This window comes from Ornithodoros turicata, chromosome 7, assembly GCF_037126465.1.
Source record: "Ornithodoros turicata isolate Travis chromosome 7, ASM3712646v1, whole genome shotgun sequence".
Taxonomy (NCBI): Eukaryota; Metazoa; Arthropoda; class Arachnida; order Ixodida; family Argasidae; genus Ornithodoros; species Ornithodoros turicata.
In genome coordinates this window covers 30,391,776-30,412,630 of record NC_088207.1, presented here as the reverse complement: position 1 = coordinate 30,412,630, position 20,855 = coordinate 30,391,776, and the positions used below count along the sequence as shown (strand labels likewise).

General features: G+C 47.3%; 2 protein-coding genes across 3 annotated transcripts in view; one reads left to right on the top strand and one right to left on the bottom strand.

Moving 5' to 3' along the window:
* The window catches only part of LOC135400790 (uncharacterized), a 94,389-nt gene that overhangs the window by 39,776 nt on the left and 33,758 nt on the right, over positions 1–20,855 (top strand). The gene's annotated exons all lie outside the window — the stretch shown is intronic.
* LOC135400787 (uncharacterized transmembrane protein DDB_G0289901-like) lies at positions 1,752–20,567 on the bottom strand. 2 transcript variants are annotated; one of them, XM_064632701.1, is made up of 11 exons: positions 20,516–20,567; positions 20,354–20,446; positions 16,793–17,128; positions 14,785–15,067; positions 14,681–14,715; positions 14,037–14,393; positions 12,585–12,947; positions 10,341–10,673; positions 7,794–8,126; positions 4,361–4,693; positions 1,752–2,849 (listed from the first exon to the last, which is right to left on the bottom strand). In XM_064632701.1, the coding sequence occupies exons 1-11, from the start codon at positions 20,519–20,521 to the stop codon at positions 2,286–2,288; spliced, it is 3,036 nt and encodes a 1,011-aa protein (XP_064488771.1). In that variant the 5' UTR covers positions 20,522–20,567; the 3' UTR covers positions 1,752–2,285. The 2 variants fall into 2 exon arrangements, with proteins under 2 accessions (XP_064488771.1, XP_064488772.1); XM_064632702.1 differs by lacking the exons at positions 14,681–14,715; positions 14,785–15,067.

Genomic DNA, 20,855 nt, shown 5'->3' with positions numbered 1-20,855 from the left:
TTTTTCTGCTGTAACGTCATGTCATGTTATTTCGTGCGTTTCTAACCGCGGGGAACACTCTGCGGCTCAGATATTCCGTAGCAGATGACGGGGTCGATGGTGTCGTCTGCTATGTGCTGCAGTATGCCACTCCCGATATTCTGGCGCCGTGCAAGTGGTCAACATTAGTCATGGCGGAACTTCCGCTCCGTGAGTAGCTTTCTGCTGCTTCTTCAACTACAATATTCCCTGGGGACGTCGCTCGTATGAATACGCGGTAGAGTAAGGGAGAAGAAGGAATAGAGTAGATACATGAAGGCAATGGTGAAATGAGGATTTCGTGGAGAAGAGATGTCTACTTCTGTCTCCTTATGGTGAAGTTCACTAGTCGAGCGCTGTCTGGAGGAAGTCTCCGCGCGCATCCGCCGGAATATTAGCCCAATGCTCGCTGCTGCTTGCGGCTTGCAAAATCCGGAAGGGACGACAGTGCTCTTTTAGAGTGACGTGATGCGTTGTTGTTGAAGAATAAAAAAGGTGGTCTACCTGCTAGAAAGGCGCAAGGTGCTCTAAATAGAGGAATGATAGGAATAAAAGAGCTCCTCGTTCCCTACGCACAACACACGGAGGGGCCCCATAGGGCATTTAAGAAAACATCCTTCTCAGGTGTCGGAAATACGTTGATACTCGAATAGTTTTAGAGGAGAGCCTGTCTCGTGTGGACTCCCAACCCTTCGGCATCGCGAAACTGTTAGGTCCTCAATCGTCCGACAAGGCGCTGAAGGCACTTGAAGGTTTTCTACATACTACGTAGCTTATGGGCATTCTATGAGTTGCTGAATGATACTCACTTGGTTGAGTGACATTGGATGAGTTGACTTGGTTGAATGACACTCACTTGGTTGAAACTTTTTGAACTAAATGCTGAACTTTATCACTCATTCATCTGTTTCTGTGTTTTGTGTGTAAGCGTCCTGGGGTAGCGAGATCGACTTCGTCGTGGCTCACATCCCCCACCCCCCTTTTTTTTTCTTTATCACATCACCATCGCCATCATCAGGGCATTGAAGTGTTCACATCAGAGAGTCGAACCGAAACGTTTAACGGTCCGGTTCGGGTGTAGGTTCGGCGATAAGGGTTCAGATCAATTTCAGGTCCAGAAAGCAATTATAATGGTTCAAACCGGTACTTTCCAAACGGCTCGGTTCCCGAATCGGTTCAGAAACGAATTCAGGAACGGTTCAGGAACCGGTGCGAATGAAGCACAACAGGCAGGTTAAAAGAAGCTTCCGTGTGTGTGTGTTAGTGTTTGAAGTGGGCAGGAAGGCGTCAGTGGTCGTTCAGGATTTCGAAAGAGTTTGTGCGACATGAAAGACAAGATTAGTAGCGGTTGCAAGAAGAGCATGCCCATGAATTACTGGTTTGGGTTGAATGAATTACTGGTTGGGTTGTTAGCGGAATCTCACCAGGAATATCTGTCAACCAAGCCTGCTACCTTGGCCTAAGTCATTTAAGTATTTGAAATTATTTGTTACAGTCAGGATCGCGAATACACGTTAATTAAATAACGACGCTTCATGGTATGTAGTTGGATTGGAATGGTGGGATCATGAGCTCGGGGACTTTATGTGTAAAGGGCACATTGTGTCAGCACTGACCGCCGCCGTGCTAGGCGTTAGCGTGAAGTGTCTGTGGAACAAAGACAAAGCAAGTGCAAACAGATAGTTAGACTCATTTTAGACCCACTGGCGAGTTTTAGATACTGTGTCAGTATGGTCGTTTTTGCTTCTTTTATTTTAAATCCACAAAGAAAGCCAACAGTAAGAATTGTCACGAGGGCACAAAACAGCATGCAAAAGACAGCGACTGAGAAGCGTTGCACAAGTAGGTACGCGGAGCAGGGCTACATTTTCCGGACGACATCAATGGCCTCGTGGGTAGAAGTATTCACAGAACAACGAATAGTACAGAACAGATACCTGAGCAACGTGACTTGTAGGGGCTGAACGAACGACAATTAGAACAACACAATATTTAACCTTTACGAACGCCTCGGCAATGATCTGAAACGCTGCAGTTGACGAAGGGACAACGGGGTCAGTCAGAAAGGTGCGGGCTTTAGCACCGCCACAGGCACTCGCTGACGCTGACCCTAACGTTGACCCTGACGTTGTCCCTAACATAAAGACGCAACTAACACAACAGAGGCACCACGACGCCTAGACTCCTCGGCAAGGAATGTTTGCTCTACTTCGCACCCTACTTCCTCTGCGTTGAGCAGGCAGAATGAACGGTAGTATTCAACCATCTTACTTCTTCCACTGTTGCGCGTTGGCGACGGTCCAATGTGGAACTTGCACTTTGTAAGAGAACAAGCCGGGATGCACTATCGCAGCTGGAGATACGTACGCAACAGGAACCACCAGGGCGGCTTTGTGGTAACCTCCGTGTCCACTGCCCTGGCCTCCGTGCAATCCGTGGAGAACGGTGCCTTGGCCTCCGTGCAATCCGTGGAAAACGGTGCCTTGGCCTCCGTACAATCCGTGGGAAACGGTGCCTTGGCCTCCGTACAATCCGTGGGAAACGGTGCCTTGGCCTCCTTGCAATCCGTGGAAAACTGTAACTGGAGCACCAGCTCCTGTGATGGTAGTGCTTGCAGGGGACTTAGAAGCGTCTACGCCTGGTTCATTGGACCTGATGCTTGCGCGGAATCCCTGCGTGTCCGCAACGTAGTGGACGGTACGAACAGTGCCATCGGCGCCCTTGAGTCCGTACGATCCCATTTTGGAGCCAGATGCATCGCCCGATTCTTTGTGGAAGGAACTACCGCCTTCTGCACCGCTAGAATAACCGAAGCTGTACGACGTGCCACCCTGCAGAAGGAAGATGCTGATGTAAGCTTCTAAATAAAACTGAAGGTTAAAACATATCTGTATGGAGTAACAAAAGGTCCATCATGTAAGTACAAAGCCGAATGGTGCGAGTTTAAGCTGCAGTCTGCCACGTGGTGTACACGTCTGTTGCGCCTACAGTCCTGGAGACCACGAGTACGGACTCAACGTCGCCTTGTTGTAACCATATATAGCCTCCGCAATATCACGTGACCACCTACTGATCCCACGGTTGCGGGTCCCATCCCGTGCGGGGGCTCCAGCAGCTTGGTGGCAGGGTGCAAGTAACTTAGACACGCAGTCTTCCGTAAGATACTTCAAATACGGTGTGTCGATCTCTCGGCGCACGTTGATGAACGGTGAGGTGGGCAACATAATCCACAGACCGATCACTGTGGCGTTCGCTCGTGATCATAGTTCTCTCGCAACGTGAATCCACGAATTTTGATTATTATAAATGTGCATACGAATGCTTGAGGTACGATATTTTGTTTCGAAATGGTACCATTTTGTTGAAAAGCGGGCCATACTATAAAGTATTCTCCATGCATTGTTTATGAATGTCACAACGTATTGTTTCACGCAGTGAGCTCTAAACAGAACTCCGACCTGTCGTCGCCTCGCGTTCATCATAATTCATCCTCTCATATTAACCTCTGTGAAGTGGGGTAGGGTCCTGTGGCTACCATGGAGAAACATCCCATGTCATCATCACTTCTCCATCATGTATTGTTGTTGTTGTTGGCTCATTGAGAGCAAGAACGTCAGCTACTGAGTGTAAACCGTATATATATATTATCCTCTTGTTTTCTTTATACAAACAAATACTTTCTGAGCAGCTCTGGCAAAGATTTTTGCATGGTACGACAGGAAAACGAAAAGCAATATCCCCTATCGGGAGAGCTGTTATCCGGTATGTAAGCTAGAGCTTCTGTCGGTGCATACGAATATTTGAGATCCGTCGTGTTCCACAGTACAGAGGACTTCGTCGGAACACCCACCCACCGCGTAATGGGACTGAGATGGTGAAACGTCAACTACCATGTTTAACATCAGTCGTGAAAATATTGGAAACGGAAATTGCACTTCGAATGCTTAGGTCCTCTTAGGACTCTCACAATCATTCAAGTCTTACCCTCCTTTAACGGTCGTATGAAGACCAATATCATCCTCAGTATAACTGACATTTCTAAAACGACTGTCGGAATATGTTAATACATATCAATTTTAGAACTATGAGCTATTATTTTTATTTTGATAGTATTTTTATTTTTATATTTTTAGTATTATAGGTAATTTCTGTTTCAAGTGAATGAACTATGACTCTATGAGCTATAAGAACTTTTATGTGGTTCGCACCATTGTGAGAATTTGTACGGTCAGAACGAAAACAGTTGGAAAAAAATCGGGTTTCGTTAAATATTAAGTCTGGTGCTATGCCCAACGCGCGATCTTAAATGAATAACAATACAAGCCGGATTTACAAAGCTTACAGTCTGAGTATGAGAGCCATCATGTCCTTCGACTGATCCAGTGGAAGTAACGCTGGTATCAGGCTGTGCAAGAACCGATCCGTATGCATCCGGCGTTGACGCTTCACTCTTCATAAGCTTCACATCCGCAGGATTCTTATCCTCCACCCCAGGTTCATTAGAAGTAATAGTGGCGTGGAAGCCTTCATCGTCGGCGGTGTAGCTAACGGTTCTCGTACGACCGTCGGGCCCGGTGAATCCGTATGATCCCAACTTGTTCGTGGCGTCTCCGGCCTCCCTTTGCCACGGACCAGAGCTGGTGTCGCCATAGCTGAAGCTGTAGCCTCCAGTGTCCTGCCGTGAAATATCATATACGTATGGTGAAAACAGGGGGTAGAGACAGCGAAGAAATCAAAGCACCAAAGCGTTCCCTTTTCGTGGAGCGCCCCCCCCCCCCCCCCAGACCCCCTTCCAATCTGTGAAACCTAAACTGACCTAACCTCACTAAAGAAAAAAACAATCCGGTCAACAGTCGCGTGGTGACGCATGCGCAAAAGCGCGTCGTGCGCATAGTCGCTTCCGGTTTTGGCGCACGACGTCGTGCACATAGCAATACTCTATTGATATGTAAAATGCCATGATGTTAACTACGGTTGATGCTTTTCGTCGGCGATGGAACACTTTCGATTTATGGGAACTGTTAGTCCTCGATGGCTCGATGGCGCTTTATTTTGGAAGCATGATGTGAGCAAGCTTACGCCTATCCCATCCTACAGTTGTCAATACAATGACAATACACACGTGACAATACGCATCTGTTCTGGCCTCCTTCAAATCCGCGTAAGCTGTGGAGAGAGGCAAAGGGGAGCTGGTCCTTCATATACGGAGAAGGGCCCCTTGATAACGTTGTCCGTTTTTGAATGCGCGGCCGACTTCCTGAGCGGTCGTCGGGAGAGTACCGGTTGCGGAGCTGTTCGGGAAAGATTTTTCTAAAATCTGTTCGTGTCTTTGATGCGCGGCCTATGAAACTGTCGCCGAGACAGTATCCTTTGCGGTGCTGTTCAGCAAGATTTTTTCCTAAAAATTCAGTTGCGTTGTCAGTCTGTGTGACTGGTCTGCCGCTCCAATCCCGATACATGGGCATGCGTTGTTAATTTTTTAATCGCTTGTCCAAGAACGGGTGGAGCAGCCCGTTTTCCATCTGTTTTCCAGTGATCACTCTTCCGTACGACCTGAGAATGGCTTGGGTTAACCCTAAACCCGAAGTATCCGAGACGGCGACTTCCGTCTAGGGACTGCCTCCAAGGGTTGGTAAACATGATCATGGTGTTCAGACTAACCGCCCCCCAGGAACAGCACTCTTGTACAAGACCGAGAGACACGAGAGCCTGCCAGGCTGCCAGTGGGCTGCGGACATTCCTTCCACATCTACGCTTGCAAGGGTCGACTCAACACTCTATCTTTGCATGCTACTAATTATCCCTCGTCAGGATGCTGCGTTAATTAATGGGATGCGACGCGATGCCGATTTTGCTGCTCAGTTGCGAAATCGAATGCGACAGGTGGGCCGCCCAAGCTGCCGTCACCGTGATGCCTTGGAAAATCTGTACCACTTCATTCTTCACTTCCTGCCCCTCCCCCCAGACTTTCACGAGTATATGCTTACAGTTTCTTTAGATCAGCAAAACTCTTGCATTCTCACTACAACGAAATTTCTTGGTCATGGTCAAATCCAGCTGACCAATGTTGTCACCTAAAAGCACTGCTCACCTTTTTCGACATTGTGTAGGACTTCTGTCCTCACTGTGAACCCCATCATTACATTTTCACCAAATTTCCTCGAGCTATGGGGAGAGCGTTCATCGTTTGAGGAGTGCGGTTATAACCGCGAATCCACGCGAATATCCACGTTTGCGGATAGAAATATAACGCTTAGAAAGCACACCCCTGTGCGGTGCTGCGCCAGGATACCCGCATTTTATCCGCAAATGTGTATTAGTGTCTCCACCGACGTCCTCTAGAGGGAGCCATAATTGAGAACACGCTAGTGATCCAAAATGATGTCCAAGTGTGCCGTCGCTTGCATTGATACTGTATAAGTAGTAATTTTCGCGAGGACCTATTTTTCGCGAAATTCGCGAACGCCCTTTTTTCGCGAATTTAAAGTCCCGCGAAATATTCGAACCAATGACAGAAAAATACGTGAAGGAAATATACCCAGAAATTTGACCCAGGACGCGGAGGCAACTTATGTACACGGGGTTTCTTACGCTATTACACTGCATTGTCTCGCAAAGTGCTCTGTTCGCCGCTGCAACTGGAGACAGTAGTCCCGCCTTCATGTAAGAATCCCGCGGAGATGTAGGCTTCCCGTGATTCCAGTTCCTTGTAAGCATGGATCATCCAGCAAGCGTGTATGCACTCTGCCACGCGAAGAGTAATTGTATTTGTAAAAGTTGTCGCATCACTATTGAGCTCCAATCGCACCTGCTCGATGCGATGACAAGAATGACGGGAGACAGGGCAGTTCGGCAATGGCATAGATACAAGCCGAGTAGGACCCCCTAATCGCAGCCCTTTCAGTCAGAACTGCTCAAAAGGAAGACAAACTGGACGAGTTGCCCAGTTGTGATACCTTTTATTAGCCTCTTCCAGGAAGTTCAAGGTGGAGGGCCCCGGTCGACATGGCGGTACCGCGAATTCAAGGTTCCGCGAATAATTGCCTGATCCTGGCTTCTCACAAATTCGCGAATTATTGAGCCCGCGAATTTAACCACTTATACAGTATGCCTTCAACTGCTATTATTTGCTTAGTAACTGTTGTGCCGTTAACGACTGGATAACTGTGGATGATTTGGTCTTGTTGGTACGCCTGGTACGAAAAGTCCCTAAAAGGAGTATAAGTAATCTGGCATGTGGGACAGTGAAGTATAGAGTTAGTGTCTGTGCCGAGGGACCTACCTCCATATGTAGTTTTCCTGCTTGATGACAATATACGTGACGCATTGCGCGGTTCTCCTGCTTGATGAGAATGCCTAACATGTTTGACAGTGACCTTGAACAGCTATTATTTGCTTATTAACTGCTGCGCCTTTAACTATTGGATAACTCTGGATGACACGATCCTGATAAAGTTTTTGCGCTGAAAAGTTAACGTTTGTAACGTAACACGCCCATTTCAACTAGCGCGGTTGCAGATGCGGTCGGGGATCTCACATGCGCGGATACCGTTGCGAATGCGGTATCGTCAATCTTATCCTCACTTACCCATATTCCTCGTCGTCATCGAACTAAAGTGCCCTTGTGAAACTCTAAAGCCATAACGGAAAAATTGATAATTGAATTGAATTGAAGGTTGAGAAAACTAGCCTTCGTTAAACACTGCCTGTGGGGCGTCATCCAAAACTCGTGAGGTTAGACGAGTGACAATAAGATATGAATATGTAAACCTTACAGTCTGAATATGAGATCCGCCATTTCCTTCGACTGATCCAGTAGGCGTAACGCTGGTATCAGGCTGTGAAAGATCCGATCCGTAAGCTTCAGGCGTTGGTGCTTCACTCTTCATAAGCTTCACATCTGCAGGATTCTTATCCTCTACTCCAGGTTCATTGGAAGTAATCGTGGCGTGGAAGCCTTCATCGTCGGCGGTGTAGCTAACGGTTCTAGTACGACCGTCGGGCCCGGTGAATCCGTATGATCCCAGTTTGTTTGTGGCGTCTCCGGCCTCCCTTTGCCATGGACCAGAGCTAGTGTCACCATAGCTGAAGCTGTACCCACCGGTCCCCTGTCGAGAAATCGCATATGCTTATGGTGTAAAGAGTGCATGGGGGTAACGAAGCAAACAAATTAGCCGAACGTTCCCGTTTCGTGAGAAGTAACTCAGCCTTGAGGAAAAATGTGAACGTTTTCCTCGGTAAAAAGGGGACTGCCTCCATAGGTAGTTCCCCTACGTGATGACAACCGCGGCGCTTCTCCACTACCTGCGTGATATCGGTCTCCTCAGTAGCCCGTGACATCGTGGCTGGGACGGCGGAAGGCTTCTGACCTCTAACCCCACATCGCCTTACTCTAACTACACTACCCACTAAGAAATTATTTAACAAGGAATAGCAGGCCGTTCTTTCTGGCTGACTTTTTCTGTCAAACTAGATTCCCCCCTCCCCTTGGCGGACTGTGTCAATACGATCCAACAGTCGTGGTGTAGTATTGCTAGCAGCATTGCTCCTGAAACGATTTTTCCTAATCGATCAGTACGATCGCGTATGTGTAAAGGGGTCACAGGTATAGTTCTCTTACTTGATGACAGCACACATAGAGCTTCCGTCGGTGTAAAGAGACGAATTCCATATGTAGTTTTCCTGCGTGATGACAACACACACATAGAAGATGCATGTAGATAGAGGCTATGAGTTGAGTGAGAAAGAATGTGGTGCAAGACCTGCTGTGCAAAGCCAAGAACTCAGTTGCGATGGGAAATTTCTTAGGTTCCGGCTCGCTACGGGGTCGTGGGCAATGTGCAGGCTAACCGCCGTCGAGGAACAGCTCTCTCTTCTACAACACCGAGAGCTGCCTGTCGTTCCAGCCCACTGGTTCTCAGAATGGAACGACAGGTCGTGGTGGTGGTGGTGCTGCTGGTGAAAGGACTCGCCGTTGTCGGCCTCACAGAGGTGGGCAACGTCACGACTGGCGCCCTGGGGGAATGTGCGTCCTAAAACGGCTTCTGAGGGAACTGTGCCGACATATGTCTGAAAGTGTCTGAGGAAAACCCTGAAGTTTTTCCTGGGTTTTCCTCAGACGCTTACAGACATATGTCGGCACAGTTCCCTCAGAAGTTGGCCCAGGACGCACATTCCCCCAGGGCGTCAGTCGTGGTGACGTTGCCCACCTGTGTGAGGCCGACAACAGCGAGCCCTTTCGCCAGACCCACCTGTCGTTCCATTCTTAGAACCAGTGACCTGGCACCAGTGGACTACGGAAATTCCTTCCACATGTGTGCTTGCAAAAGTTTATCCAACGTCCTGCCTTCGGATGATAGGAACTATCCCTCGACCGGATGCTGCGTTATTTAATGGGATGCGACACAAATTTCGCTTTTAGTGCTCAGCTGTGTTTTACTGCTTGCATGCGACAAGTAGACCGGCATGCTGCTGTCACTGTGCTGCCTTCGAAAATCTGGAACACATTATCCTTCATTTCATGCACTACCAGCCTTGCAGGAGTATATACGCTTACAGTTTCTTTAGATCAGCAAGACACTTGTAGTCTCACTGTAGAACGAAATCGCTTGGTCCAAGGTCGAATCCGATAACAACAAAACAACAAATAAGTCGTGACTATCACATGGGGGTTATTCACAGCTGGAGAGCAGTACACTACCCCATCACACGCGAAACATTCCAAATCCAGCTGACCAATGTCATGCCCTAAAAGCACTGCTCACCTTTCTGGACAGTGTAAGACTTCGGTCCTCACCGAGAACCTCATCATTATATTTTCACCAAATTGTCGCGAGCTATGGGGAGAGTATCCATCGTTAGAGGTATGCGGTTATAAACGCGGATCCAGGCGGATATCCGCGCAACATCGTCGTCTGTGGATAGAAATAATGCTTTGAAACTGCGCCCCTGCGCGGTGCACAACAGTCCTGAGTAAGGTTTGTGTGCTGAAAAGTAAAAACGTTTGCAACATAACACACCCATTTCAACTAGCTCAGTTGCGGTTGCGGATCTCAAATGTGCGGATACCGTCGCAGATGAGGATACTGTCAATCTGTCTGCGCTCACCTCTATGACTAGTCGTCATCGAACTAAAGTGTTCTTGCGAAACCGTAAAGCCATATCCGAAAAATTTAGGTTGTCCTTCGTTAAACCTTGTCCTTGTCCTTCGTTAGGGTCGTCCTTCGTTAAACACTGCGTGACTCATGCGTGACGTGAAATCATGCTAAACTTGCGAGGTCAGATGAGCAACAATAAGACCCGAATATGTAACGCAAGCTTACAGTCTGAATGTGAGAGGCACCATGTCCTTCGACTGATCCAGTGGGCGTAACGCTGGTACGAGGCTGTACAAAACCCAATCCGTAAGCTTCCGGCGTTGATGCTTCACTCTTCATAAGCTTCACATCAGCAGGATTCTTATCTTCCACTCCAGGTTCATTAGAAGTAATAGTGGCGTGGAAGCCTTCATCGTCGGCGGTGTAGCTAACGGTTCTTGTATGACCATCGGGCCCGGTGAATCCGTATGATCCCAGCTTGTTTGTGGCGTCTCCGACCTCCCTTTGCCATGGACCAGAGCTGGTGTCGCCATAGCTGAAGCTATAGCCACCGGTCCCCTGTCAAGAAATTTCATATGCGTATGGTGAAAAGAGTGTATGGGGATAACGGAGAAAGCAAATTAGCCGAGTCGAAGCAACTGTGTGGGCGAGTTGGTACATACTAACACAAGAAACAGCACAGAAACGTTTCGTTTGTCTACTTCACGTCACGTTTCTGCGCTGTTCTTGGTGTCAAATTTGCCCAACGCTTCCATTTCGTGAGAAGCAACATAGTCGACAAAAAATGTGAACTTGTACATACTTATCATAATGATAAACGGAACGCAGCCAGGGACACAGACGAGGAAGTGCACAAACGAACTGCTGACTCTCAACTAACAGAAGTTCTTGCAACACACATTTAAATGCAAAAACAAGATACAAGGAATGATACAAGGAATGATACATTCCTTGTATCGTTTCGCAGTTCGTTTGTCCACTTCCTCGTCCGTGTCCCTGGCTGCGTTCCGTTTATCATTGTGTACAGTTACCAACTACCCCGCATTTCTACGCCCGTTTACATATTTATCATCCTTTTGTCCACATCTGCATAACATGTAAATACATTTTCTGTATGTGCCCATATACTTGATGGCAATAATAATTCTTATTAATTATTGTTACTTGTTTATATTATTATTTATTAATCATTGTTAATAATAATGACGATCACTGAGCGCCCTGTGACGACTCTCCGCAGTCGTCATGGGGCCCCCGCCTCCGGCTGGCTGACATGATGTGGTGTGCTGAATCTTGTGGTCACAAGGTACCCAGCACATTAGTGTTGGCTACTGACCCTAATCTGATATGGCGGCGGCAACGACCTGAGATACCGCATTGCACCGTGTCTTTAAATACGGAATAACGGTCGAAGTGCACATCTGCTCCATTGAACTTTTCGATCGTTGATCCTTTTCATAAAAAATATGTGACACCTAGGCAGACTTTACAAATAAAACTTTTCTGAAGTCAATTATTGCGAACTGTCACATTCTCCAGTTTTCAATAAAAGATACGACAACGTTTGATGACAATACTAAATATCATGGATGAGATTTACGGTAGTTCTCCTATACTTGATGACAATACACACATGTATAAGATTTACGTTGCAATAGAACGTGGCCAAGTATTGCGCGTTGTCCCTTCCTCTATAGTTTTGAACAAAAGAGATATTCAATGCAAGACATTAAAATGGAAGATGTAAATAAATTTCAATTCCTTAAAAATCGATGTAGGACGAGGACAGTGTTATTTTGGAAAGGCCATGTGGTCATGCTTTGAGCATGGTGCATTCTCCCATCCACCAATCTTCGATACAATATTTTCTTACACGGAGAGCACACAGGTGTGTGTATTTAGGAAGAATCCGTCCTCCAGATTTCAATAGAGGGAAGAATACAAGATGACAACACACAGAGCTATAGCTTACATTAGAGTTGGCAACTAACACTACTCAGATATGGCGGCAGCTTACAGTGTGACAGTCCTTCGTGGTTGTCATGGGGCTGCCGCCTCCTGCTGCTATGCTGATTATGGGATCACAAGGTATTCAGCAGATTAGTGTTTACTAGAGACCATAATCTGAAACGGTGGCAGCTTAGAGTGTGATTCGTCCGATGCCGATGGGTTTTTACCTGTCGCGTGCGCATGTTTTAAAACGCTCGCAGGGAGATCAGATGGGCGTTCTGCGTATGCACTTCATTTAAGGCAGTTGCGGAATCATTACTCTGCTCCCACCATAACGATTTTCGACTGGAAATCACCATTGCGCTACTTATATTAGATGAGACTAAACCAGATCAGTTCCTGGTGAAGGAACCTACATTCAGCATCCATCCATTGCCACTGTGTCCTTTAACGAACTGCACCGGAACGCCATAACGAAGGCGCACTGAATGCCAAGTAGTAATGCAAACGATCCCTTACATCCGTTGTACCGTATCCCGTCGAAACAGGGCCTGGTAGAGCATCCGATCCTGTAGCAGACGCGTCATGTGACTCCGGAGCAGTAAGTGGCTCAGAATGCTTGTAGGAGGGTGCTTGTAGATGGTGCTCGCCCTCCTTGGAGAGATCAACGTCGGCTGGACTTCCGCTCTCCACACCAGGCTCGTTGGAGTTCACTGTAGCACGAAATCCCGCAGCATCCGCCACGTAGTTCACAGTACGAACCCTTCCATCGACGTCCGCGAGACCATACGACCCAGATTTCGATCCTGAAGCGTCTCCCGACTCCTGCTGCCAAGACCCTCCAGATGTATCACCGTAAGCGAAATTGTAGTTTCCGGATGCCTGAAATGCATTGAGCATGGGTGTGGAAGTTCTGGGCAGACTTGCATGTAGCTTGAGTACCGTACTCTGAATACTGTGTCTTAAATACTCTTGTTGGTATCTTAGTATCTCACTGAGTACACTTCGTGAAAAGTATTTGTACTTTAATTAAAATACTTTTTTAGTATTTAGTACTCAGTACTCTAATTACCCTCTCCTGTTTGTCGAATATTCAGATTGGCATTCCTTTTTTGCCCCACCTGACAACAGTTGACCTTTCCAGGCCGTTTCAAAGGAAGTCTACGCTGTTATCATTTAGCTTGAAAAAAAAAAGAGGTTTTCAAAATGAAGGGAGGACGATTGTCGGATGAGCACTTTGAAATGCACCTACGACTTCGTTCAAATAAAGCATACGTCTAATTTGCCGGCATATTTTGACACTTCCGTGGCTGTTTATTTTTTGAGTATCTTATAAGTATTTTAAATGCTTTTTATAGTATTTACTACTGTACTGTAAATACTTTCATTTCCAATTATCCTTACTGTATTTTACATACATTTTGCGCTCGGTATTTAGTAACGTATTTTAAATACTTTTGGGTAGTGTCTTCTACATGTCTGGTTCTGGGGCCGTTGCGCCCACACTTCAAGCAATAGCATTACGCGCTCTGTACATTTTCCGAGACATTGAGATGGGCAGCAAGTTCTAGAGCATAAGGACCTCAGCGAAGAACAGTGTAACTCATCCGGCCTTGTCGCTTGCCACAACAATTTCACTCTTTCGTTACCTTTCCTGTTACCTTACCTTCTTAATGTTGTAATTTTCCTTCTTCCTTTCTCTTACAATCCCAAGCTGTCGCTGAGCATTCAGCTGAACGTGTCATGGAGTAGACGGATCCACCTTTGTGGAACTGCCATCTCCATATCTTTCTTTATATGTTGATATACCCATACATTCGTGATACGTATCGCGATGTCGTGCTAGTACAGGGAAGTCCAACAGCACAATTTTGCAAGTATCGAAGGAGTTCTATGCGCATTATTTGAAGTATAGAACCTCCATTCAGCAAGCTACGTATTATGTACGTTGATCACTTTAGGAATACTTACATCGCTAGTACCATATCCTGTCCGCGTCGGTCCTGAATCCTCTGAAGGACGGACGCCAGAAGGACTGTCTGTTTGGTATGCAGAGTGTCCCTGTACGGAGTCAGACGCAGATAGGCTGAGCTCCGCTTGCTTGGAGACAACAACGTCAGCGGGACTGTCACTTTCCACTCCTGGTTCATTGGAGCTTACGCTAGCTCGGAATCCACCAGCGTCGGCAACGTATTTTACGGTACGGACACGACCATCACTGTCCTGGAGGCCATAGGAACCAGATTTGGAGCCGGAATTGTCTCCCGATTCAGTTTGCCATGGGCCGCTTGATGGGTCACCGTAAGCAAAATTGTAGCTTCCCGATGCCTGAAACGTATTTTAATTATCAAATCAAGTAGTCGCTTCATGTTCCAAGGATCCAGCCTGTCCTATAGTCAACGAAGTCATTTTCTTTGCGCATAATTTATCTTCGCTATACAACGCAATTTCATGCACGAAATGTGTCCGAGTTTGGTGCAAGGTTGATTATACTTCATAGCAGATAAGGTGTCTTTTTGAAGCAACTGTATTATTGTAGGAGATCTACCGTAGCCTCTGTGGAATAACGTATAAGAACCCCGAGTTCTAAATTGGAAATTATATAACATACTAACATCGACGGTGCCATAACCGGTGAGATGCGTTCCACCTGTAAGACATCGGTGAATTGGAAGTGCCACAATCGAAGTACGGTCATTAAGCTCGAAAATGAATTTACCTGAGCTTCCACCGACCTCACTTCCTGTAGTGCTTTGCACGTGTCCACCGGACGTAGTGATGGTAACGTCTGCTGGACTCTCGCCGTGTACGCCTTGTTCGTTCGTGTGTATAGATGCCCTAAATCCCCCAGCGTCCGCAACGTAATTTACCGTACGAATTCGTCCATCGATATCCTTGATGCCGTAGGAGCCCCTCTTTGTTCCTGAAGAGTCTCCAGACTCACTGTGGAATCCTCCGCCTGAGGCAGATCCGTCATAGGAGAAGCTATACGAACTTGGTGGCTGGAAAACGTCAGGAACAGCCATCAAGCTCATCCTTCTGGGCTGTTAGCCACTGTGGCCCCGTTAACACGGGGGCGCTGGAAGCGTGCTAAGTTGGAGCACTCCAAGATTGGGATCGGAACGCTTGCGTTTACATGGGGGATATGTTTATTAAGAAAAAAAAAGAAAGCAAAGGTTAGCCAGGCAAAGAGCCGGCTTGCTATTTCAAAAAAAGGAAAAAGGGAAAACAAAAAAATTGGAAAGAAAACGAAGGAAAGAAAGGAAAAGGAAAGCGGGTACCGCTCCAAGCGGGTAGGAAAGAGGAGATGATGCTCGACCATGAGGAGGAGGTAGTAGAAGGATGCGATGCTTCCGCCACACTTGGGAAGTGACCTCGTTACAAGTAACTAGTTCCTGCCTACTTCCTACCTAGTTCGGCCGTAAAAGCCTGAACGGACCCTTTCTTCCCCCCGGGCTGTTGGCCCACAATTTTCGTGAACCTTTAACACGTTATACCTAACCATTTAAATACCATGCCAATGGTGAGGACGGCGCCCAGAAGAAGAACAGTCTCTGTTCGAAATATCGGCAGCTCTCGTCCTGAGGCAATTTCCTTCATACTTCGTTACCTGTTCGCTGGATTTCTATCCGTCTAGTAACTACCTAATTACTCTTCCTCAGAGAGTAACTTTTAACTCCAACTAGTTACTTGTAACTAGTAAATGTTGCCTCGTCTGTCAAGCTGTCAACCAGGAGTCACCATGCAAAATATTTTCCCTGTGCGGTGCGTTATAGCTGTGAAATCGAATTTAAAAAAAAAACAGTCAGAGAAAGCAGCGGACAACCGACACTATGCTCTCGTGACGTGGTGAAGGCTCCGTGCCTTGTTTCTTTGTTTTTCTTCGTAGCTCACGCGCAGCGTATACATGTTTGTGCTGTGCCGTTCTACGTCACTGGTCACGTGAGGGGAGTAGCATACGTCACGACGTCCTCTCGTTCTGTGATGCGCTCTTTCCACGAGGAGAAGAACTGTGTGACATCTGCAAAGTGCCCAGGACACGTTACACGTACTTATACAGTGCCCAGAACAAGAAGACGCAAGGGAAAGACTGTCTCAGGCACTTCAATCACTGGACAAAAGACCATTCTCCTACTGCAAAGTAATGGGAAGATGGCCTACAAGGGAACAAGACATGAAGGCACTCAAGGCATTGTGTGTCTACCAAAAAGAAAGCGGTATACGTATACTGCCGCTACTAGGAGCCACATATCATAAGCCTCAAAATCACCTAAATGAGATGGAGCTGCAGGCGCCCGTATATGGCAGCCACCCTGCTCCAAGTCTTTCCCCCATTTTTTCCTTCTTTTTTTTCCAGTTAATTACTACTACTACTTAAAGATGTGCGTAAAAGAGCTCTCGAGCTCGCTCTGTAGGTCACCTACGCTCATCGTTCTTTCGCAGGAACTCATTTTATTCGTCGGAGAACACTCCGCACCGAAAAACGAAAAATAAAAAATTGGTGGTCACCTCAGTTCTCTTTTTAACTTCTCTGGGTCACTACCAACAAAACGTATCTTCTTTGTTTGTAACTAAGGTTTAACTCAATTTTGATGTTCGTCAAACATCAGTGTAATACATGCATGCCTATGAGCTCTAGTAGGGATAGACTAAACTTCAAGGGAAGATGTACTACGACACTCGTGCGAAGCTTGGAAAGAATTGACCGTGGAATGAACGCGACTTACGCCGGCCGTACTGAATGCTCCTGGTACGCCTGCTGCATGGCTGGGAACTGAGAAAGTGTACAGTGATGCTGGCGCTCCAGGTACCGATGGCTGTCCTCCTTTTACAATAGACACGTGAGAGGGATTTTGCGCGCCAAGTCCTGGTTCGTTGGACTGCACGCTTGCACGGAACCCAGCGCCATCAGCCACATAGCTAACAGCTCGGTAGCGACCATCTGCATCTTTTAAACCATAAGAGCCAGCAACGTTTCCGGATGTGTCACTAGATTCCTTGTGGAACGAGCCTCCTCCAGGATGGACTCCGCTGTAGACAAAGCTGTATCCACTAGGTGATACCTGAAAAAGGCAAGCGAAAGTTTCAATGGGATATCGCGATGGCTACGAATATTTACCCTGACGCACGCGACAATTAGCCACGCTGCACCGGTATCATACCACAAGTTGCTGTCGGCGCAACAGTATGATAAATTAGGCAACAAAAGGCACGCACGCATAATGGCTGGTCTGCACGTTGTCAAGGGTACAGTTCAACAAAATGCCGTCGCAAATGCTCGCCGTATTCTCATTCAGGGGATCCCTGCTTTTCCAGGGATCCTTTCAGTAGCTGTCGCAGCGGTTCCTGCACGCGCAACGTGCACGTGCCCAATGCATTGCCAAAGCCACTGGGACGGAAGGGTCCCTCAGAGCCGTAGTGATGGGGGAGGGGGGGCGAGAAGGAAAGCAGCCCAGGGCGCCCTCGCCAGTGAGGGCGCCGAACGGCAGGCCCTGGCAGGATGTTTGTACAGTATAAAGCGGAAATGAAGTTGAATTTGAATTTACGGTCTTGGTAGTGCGAATGAGCGTTTTCTTTTCTTTGTTTGCAGGGCTTCTGAAGGTAGAGACAGAGAATGCGGGGGGAGGATTCACGTTTGCCCTGCCCCGGGAGCAAACTCGCCTCGCGACGGCTCTGCTCAGAGCACAGGGATCCCTCATGGCTGAGAGTGAGAATACGACACTGTATTCTAACTCAGCCCTGAGGGATCCCTGTGCTTTGAGGGATCCTTTGAGGGATTTGGTCATGCTCGTAACTAAAGGCATTGCGCTTTTGTGGGAAACGTGGGCAGTGATCAGTGGGTATCAATAAGGTCTTTTTAACTGTGTTGACGTTTTCACTGTTCTATGTTTCACACTTTTTTTTTTCTTCAACAGACAGCCACACCGTATCCTCCGTACCCTTCGACAAGTTACGAGAAAGTTGTAATGGATGAGGCAATTAAAGATAGAAGGACAAACACAACACAAGCCCCACAACGTCCAATTTCATACTGCCATCATTCAATTACGAGAAAGTTATTTGTGTCCGAACCGCGTGGCTCAGTGCCAGTCTTAATTGGCGTGGTGCAAGGCGCCTCCTAGTGGCAAGTCGCCCGACAGTTTAGCGCGAATTCATACGCACATGTCACTTCGTGTATTCTAGGTACCATTATTTTACACGAAACAGGAACGACTTCGCCAGCGGTGCAAAGATGGTTTTATTGTTCTCTAATTTACCTGACAGGTTTAATGGATTTCGCTACAAAACTGTAATGGAGGGAATGGGAGAAGTGAATGTCGAAATGAAATGCCGTCGTGGAAAGCTTGCTCGGGATGATAACCATCAAATTTCGGAGAAACCACGTCGTATTGAACTGAAAGCGCCGCAATAATTGCGTGTGCTTTCGACGCTTTCGTCAAAGTCCTTCGAGGTCAGAAATTGTTCTTTGGGAACTACACTGACATAAGGCTGAAATCGGTTCCTTGGTTGTATCGTTTTCTGTTCGACATTAAAAGGGAACTAAAATACAAAAGTTTCACCTCGCAGAAAGAAAGGTGCCGTTACTTTGGCACCAACATGAAGGGAACGGGATTGATAGGTTGCGTCGTTGATTATGGTGATTGATTTATAATAGATAAAAAAACACAATTGACGCTTCCCCCTCTCTCTCTCTTTCTCTCTCGTTCTTGAGAAAGCCGACAATTCGGAGCGCACTCTCATTGTTCTCCACAAGCGATTTGCCCAATCATCGCGGGAGATCGTTTGAGGGAGACCAATCCAAGGCCTTTCCGCATTGTCGGGCTGCTTGAGAAGGAGAGGGGAGAGGAAAGGCGTATACATTATTTCGCTTATAAATCACAAACGCCGCAACGCATTGGTCCCGTTCCTTTTATGTTGCCGTCGAAGTACTGGCATCTTTCATTCCGCGAGGAGAACGTTTGGTACGTCAGTGACTGTTTTATACTTAAAGGGACGGTTGCATCAGGTCCAGTCGATTTCGAAACTATGGTGTCGTTCTATTCTTCGTTGACCATTGACCACGGTATCGAGAACCCCACGCGAAATAGTGGCACAGTTTGACTGCTATTCAATCGAATACATGACAAGAGCAGACGCCGGATGTTGAGAGTATGCCGGAATTCCCTCTCTGGAAAAAGGCGAAAACGTCATTCCCTACACCACCTTCACACGGCCTTCAGATAAGGGATGCCGCTGCGGTGCCTTTCTCCTCTGAGCGAGGCCCTCTCTCACCTCCTGTTACGGAGTGACGTCACACTGATGTCGTTGTCGCCGGAGCCTCCGCAGCTGTGGAAGCAGCGCTGATCATTAAAATTCGTTTATTTAATATCGAAGCACTTTTCGAACGAAAAAAAATTAGTCAAGTAGATTGTCGGCCGATGCCGGACATGGTGGTATCTGTTCTGCTGCATAGATGGGTTTCTGGATGCGGCAATCCCTTTAAAGCTGCAGTGAGGTGACATTTAACGTAGCTCGAACCTCCGCCTCATCTGTCAAGCTGTCCACCAGGAGTCATCATGCAAAATATTTCCTCTTTGCGGTGTATTACAGCTGCGCAATATCATTTACAAAAACAGTTTGAGAAAGCAGCCGCGGACGGCCGACACGATCCTCGTGTGACGGGGAGGAAGCCCCGAGCCTTTTTTCTTCTGTGTTTTTTCTTCTCAGCTCACGCGCCGCTTATACATCTTTGATCTGCGCCGCTGTACGTCACAGATCACGTGGCGGGGGATCACGTTACGTCATGACGTCCTCTCGGTCTCCGATGCGCTCTTTTCACGAGGGGAGGATTTTTGAAAGGTGTGCGGGACAGAGGCCTCGTGCTGGCACCGTAGGTCACCTGCGCTCATGGTTCTTTCGCAGGAGCTCTTTTTAGTCGTTGCTGGGCACCCCTCAGCGACAAACGAAAAAAAAAATTGGGTCGTCACCTCAGTGCTCCTTTAACGCACGAAATTACAAAGGAATTGAAGAAGATGATAGCCCAGCTAGCTCCAACAAGCCGACTCGTACATCCCTAACGTTCAACTCCAATTTACGAAGGTGATGATGATCGGACAAATAGAATTTACTAAGTAATGAGGGCTCCTGGTGCTCTCAATATCACCTTCCGAATGTGTAACGTCACCGATTAATCACTGCGCCCTTATGCAGTCCCATTGACATCAAATAAGAGTACTAAGGCGCTTCCCCACCGAAGAAAGACACCGGGTCTGCCAAACCAGAAAGCACATCAGGAACATTAAACTTACACGATATGGTTGAAACTGGACGAACGTTGCCGGCCCTCGAGTGTGAAAGAAATCCGCACCCACAATCACCGCGAACGAAATCAGCAGAAGGACCTGAAAACACCACGTAGCCGGTTGAGACAAAAGCAGGATCACCGGCGGAATCACGAGCCAAGAAACTACCTTCATGTCACCTGCTGCCGAAGGAAGGATTGACGACTCATCCTTTACGTACCCTGCAATTATATATAGGGAAAGTAACGATGGGTCTTGTGGGCGTGTCCTGGAGTCGAAGACGACTCTCGTTTATGAAAACATCCTCAGATCTTCGTGTCGGAGTTGCGCGTCCAAAACATTGCCTCGGGCAAGGATGACGCTGGGAAAGATGCAGCTGAAGCCCGTCGATGAATACAGTGACGTTCAAGGTGGCATCGCGTCCATATTTTAAAAATTTGAATGTCAATCCTCACGCCACATCGACGGAGCGGGAATAAATTTGATCGATGTCACAATGAGATGGAAA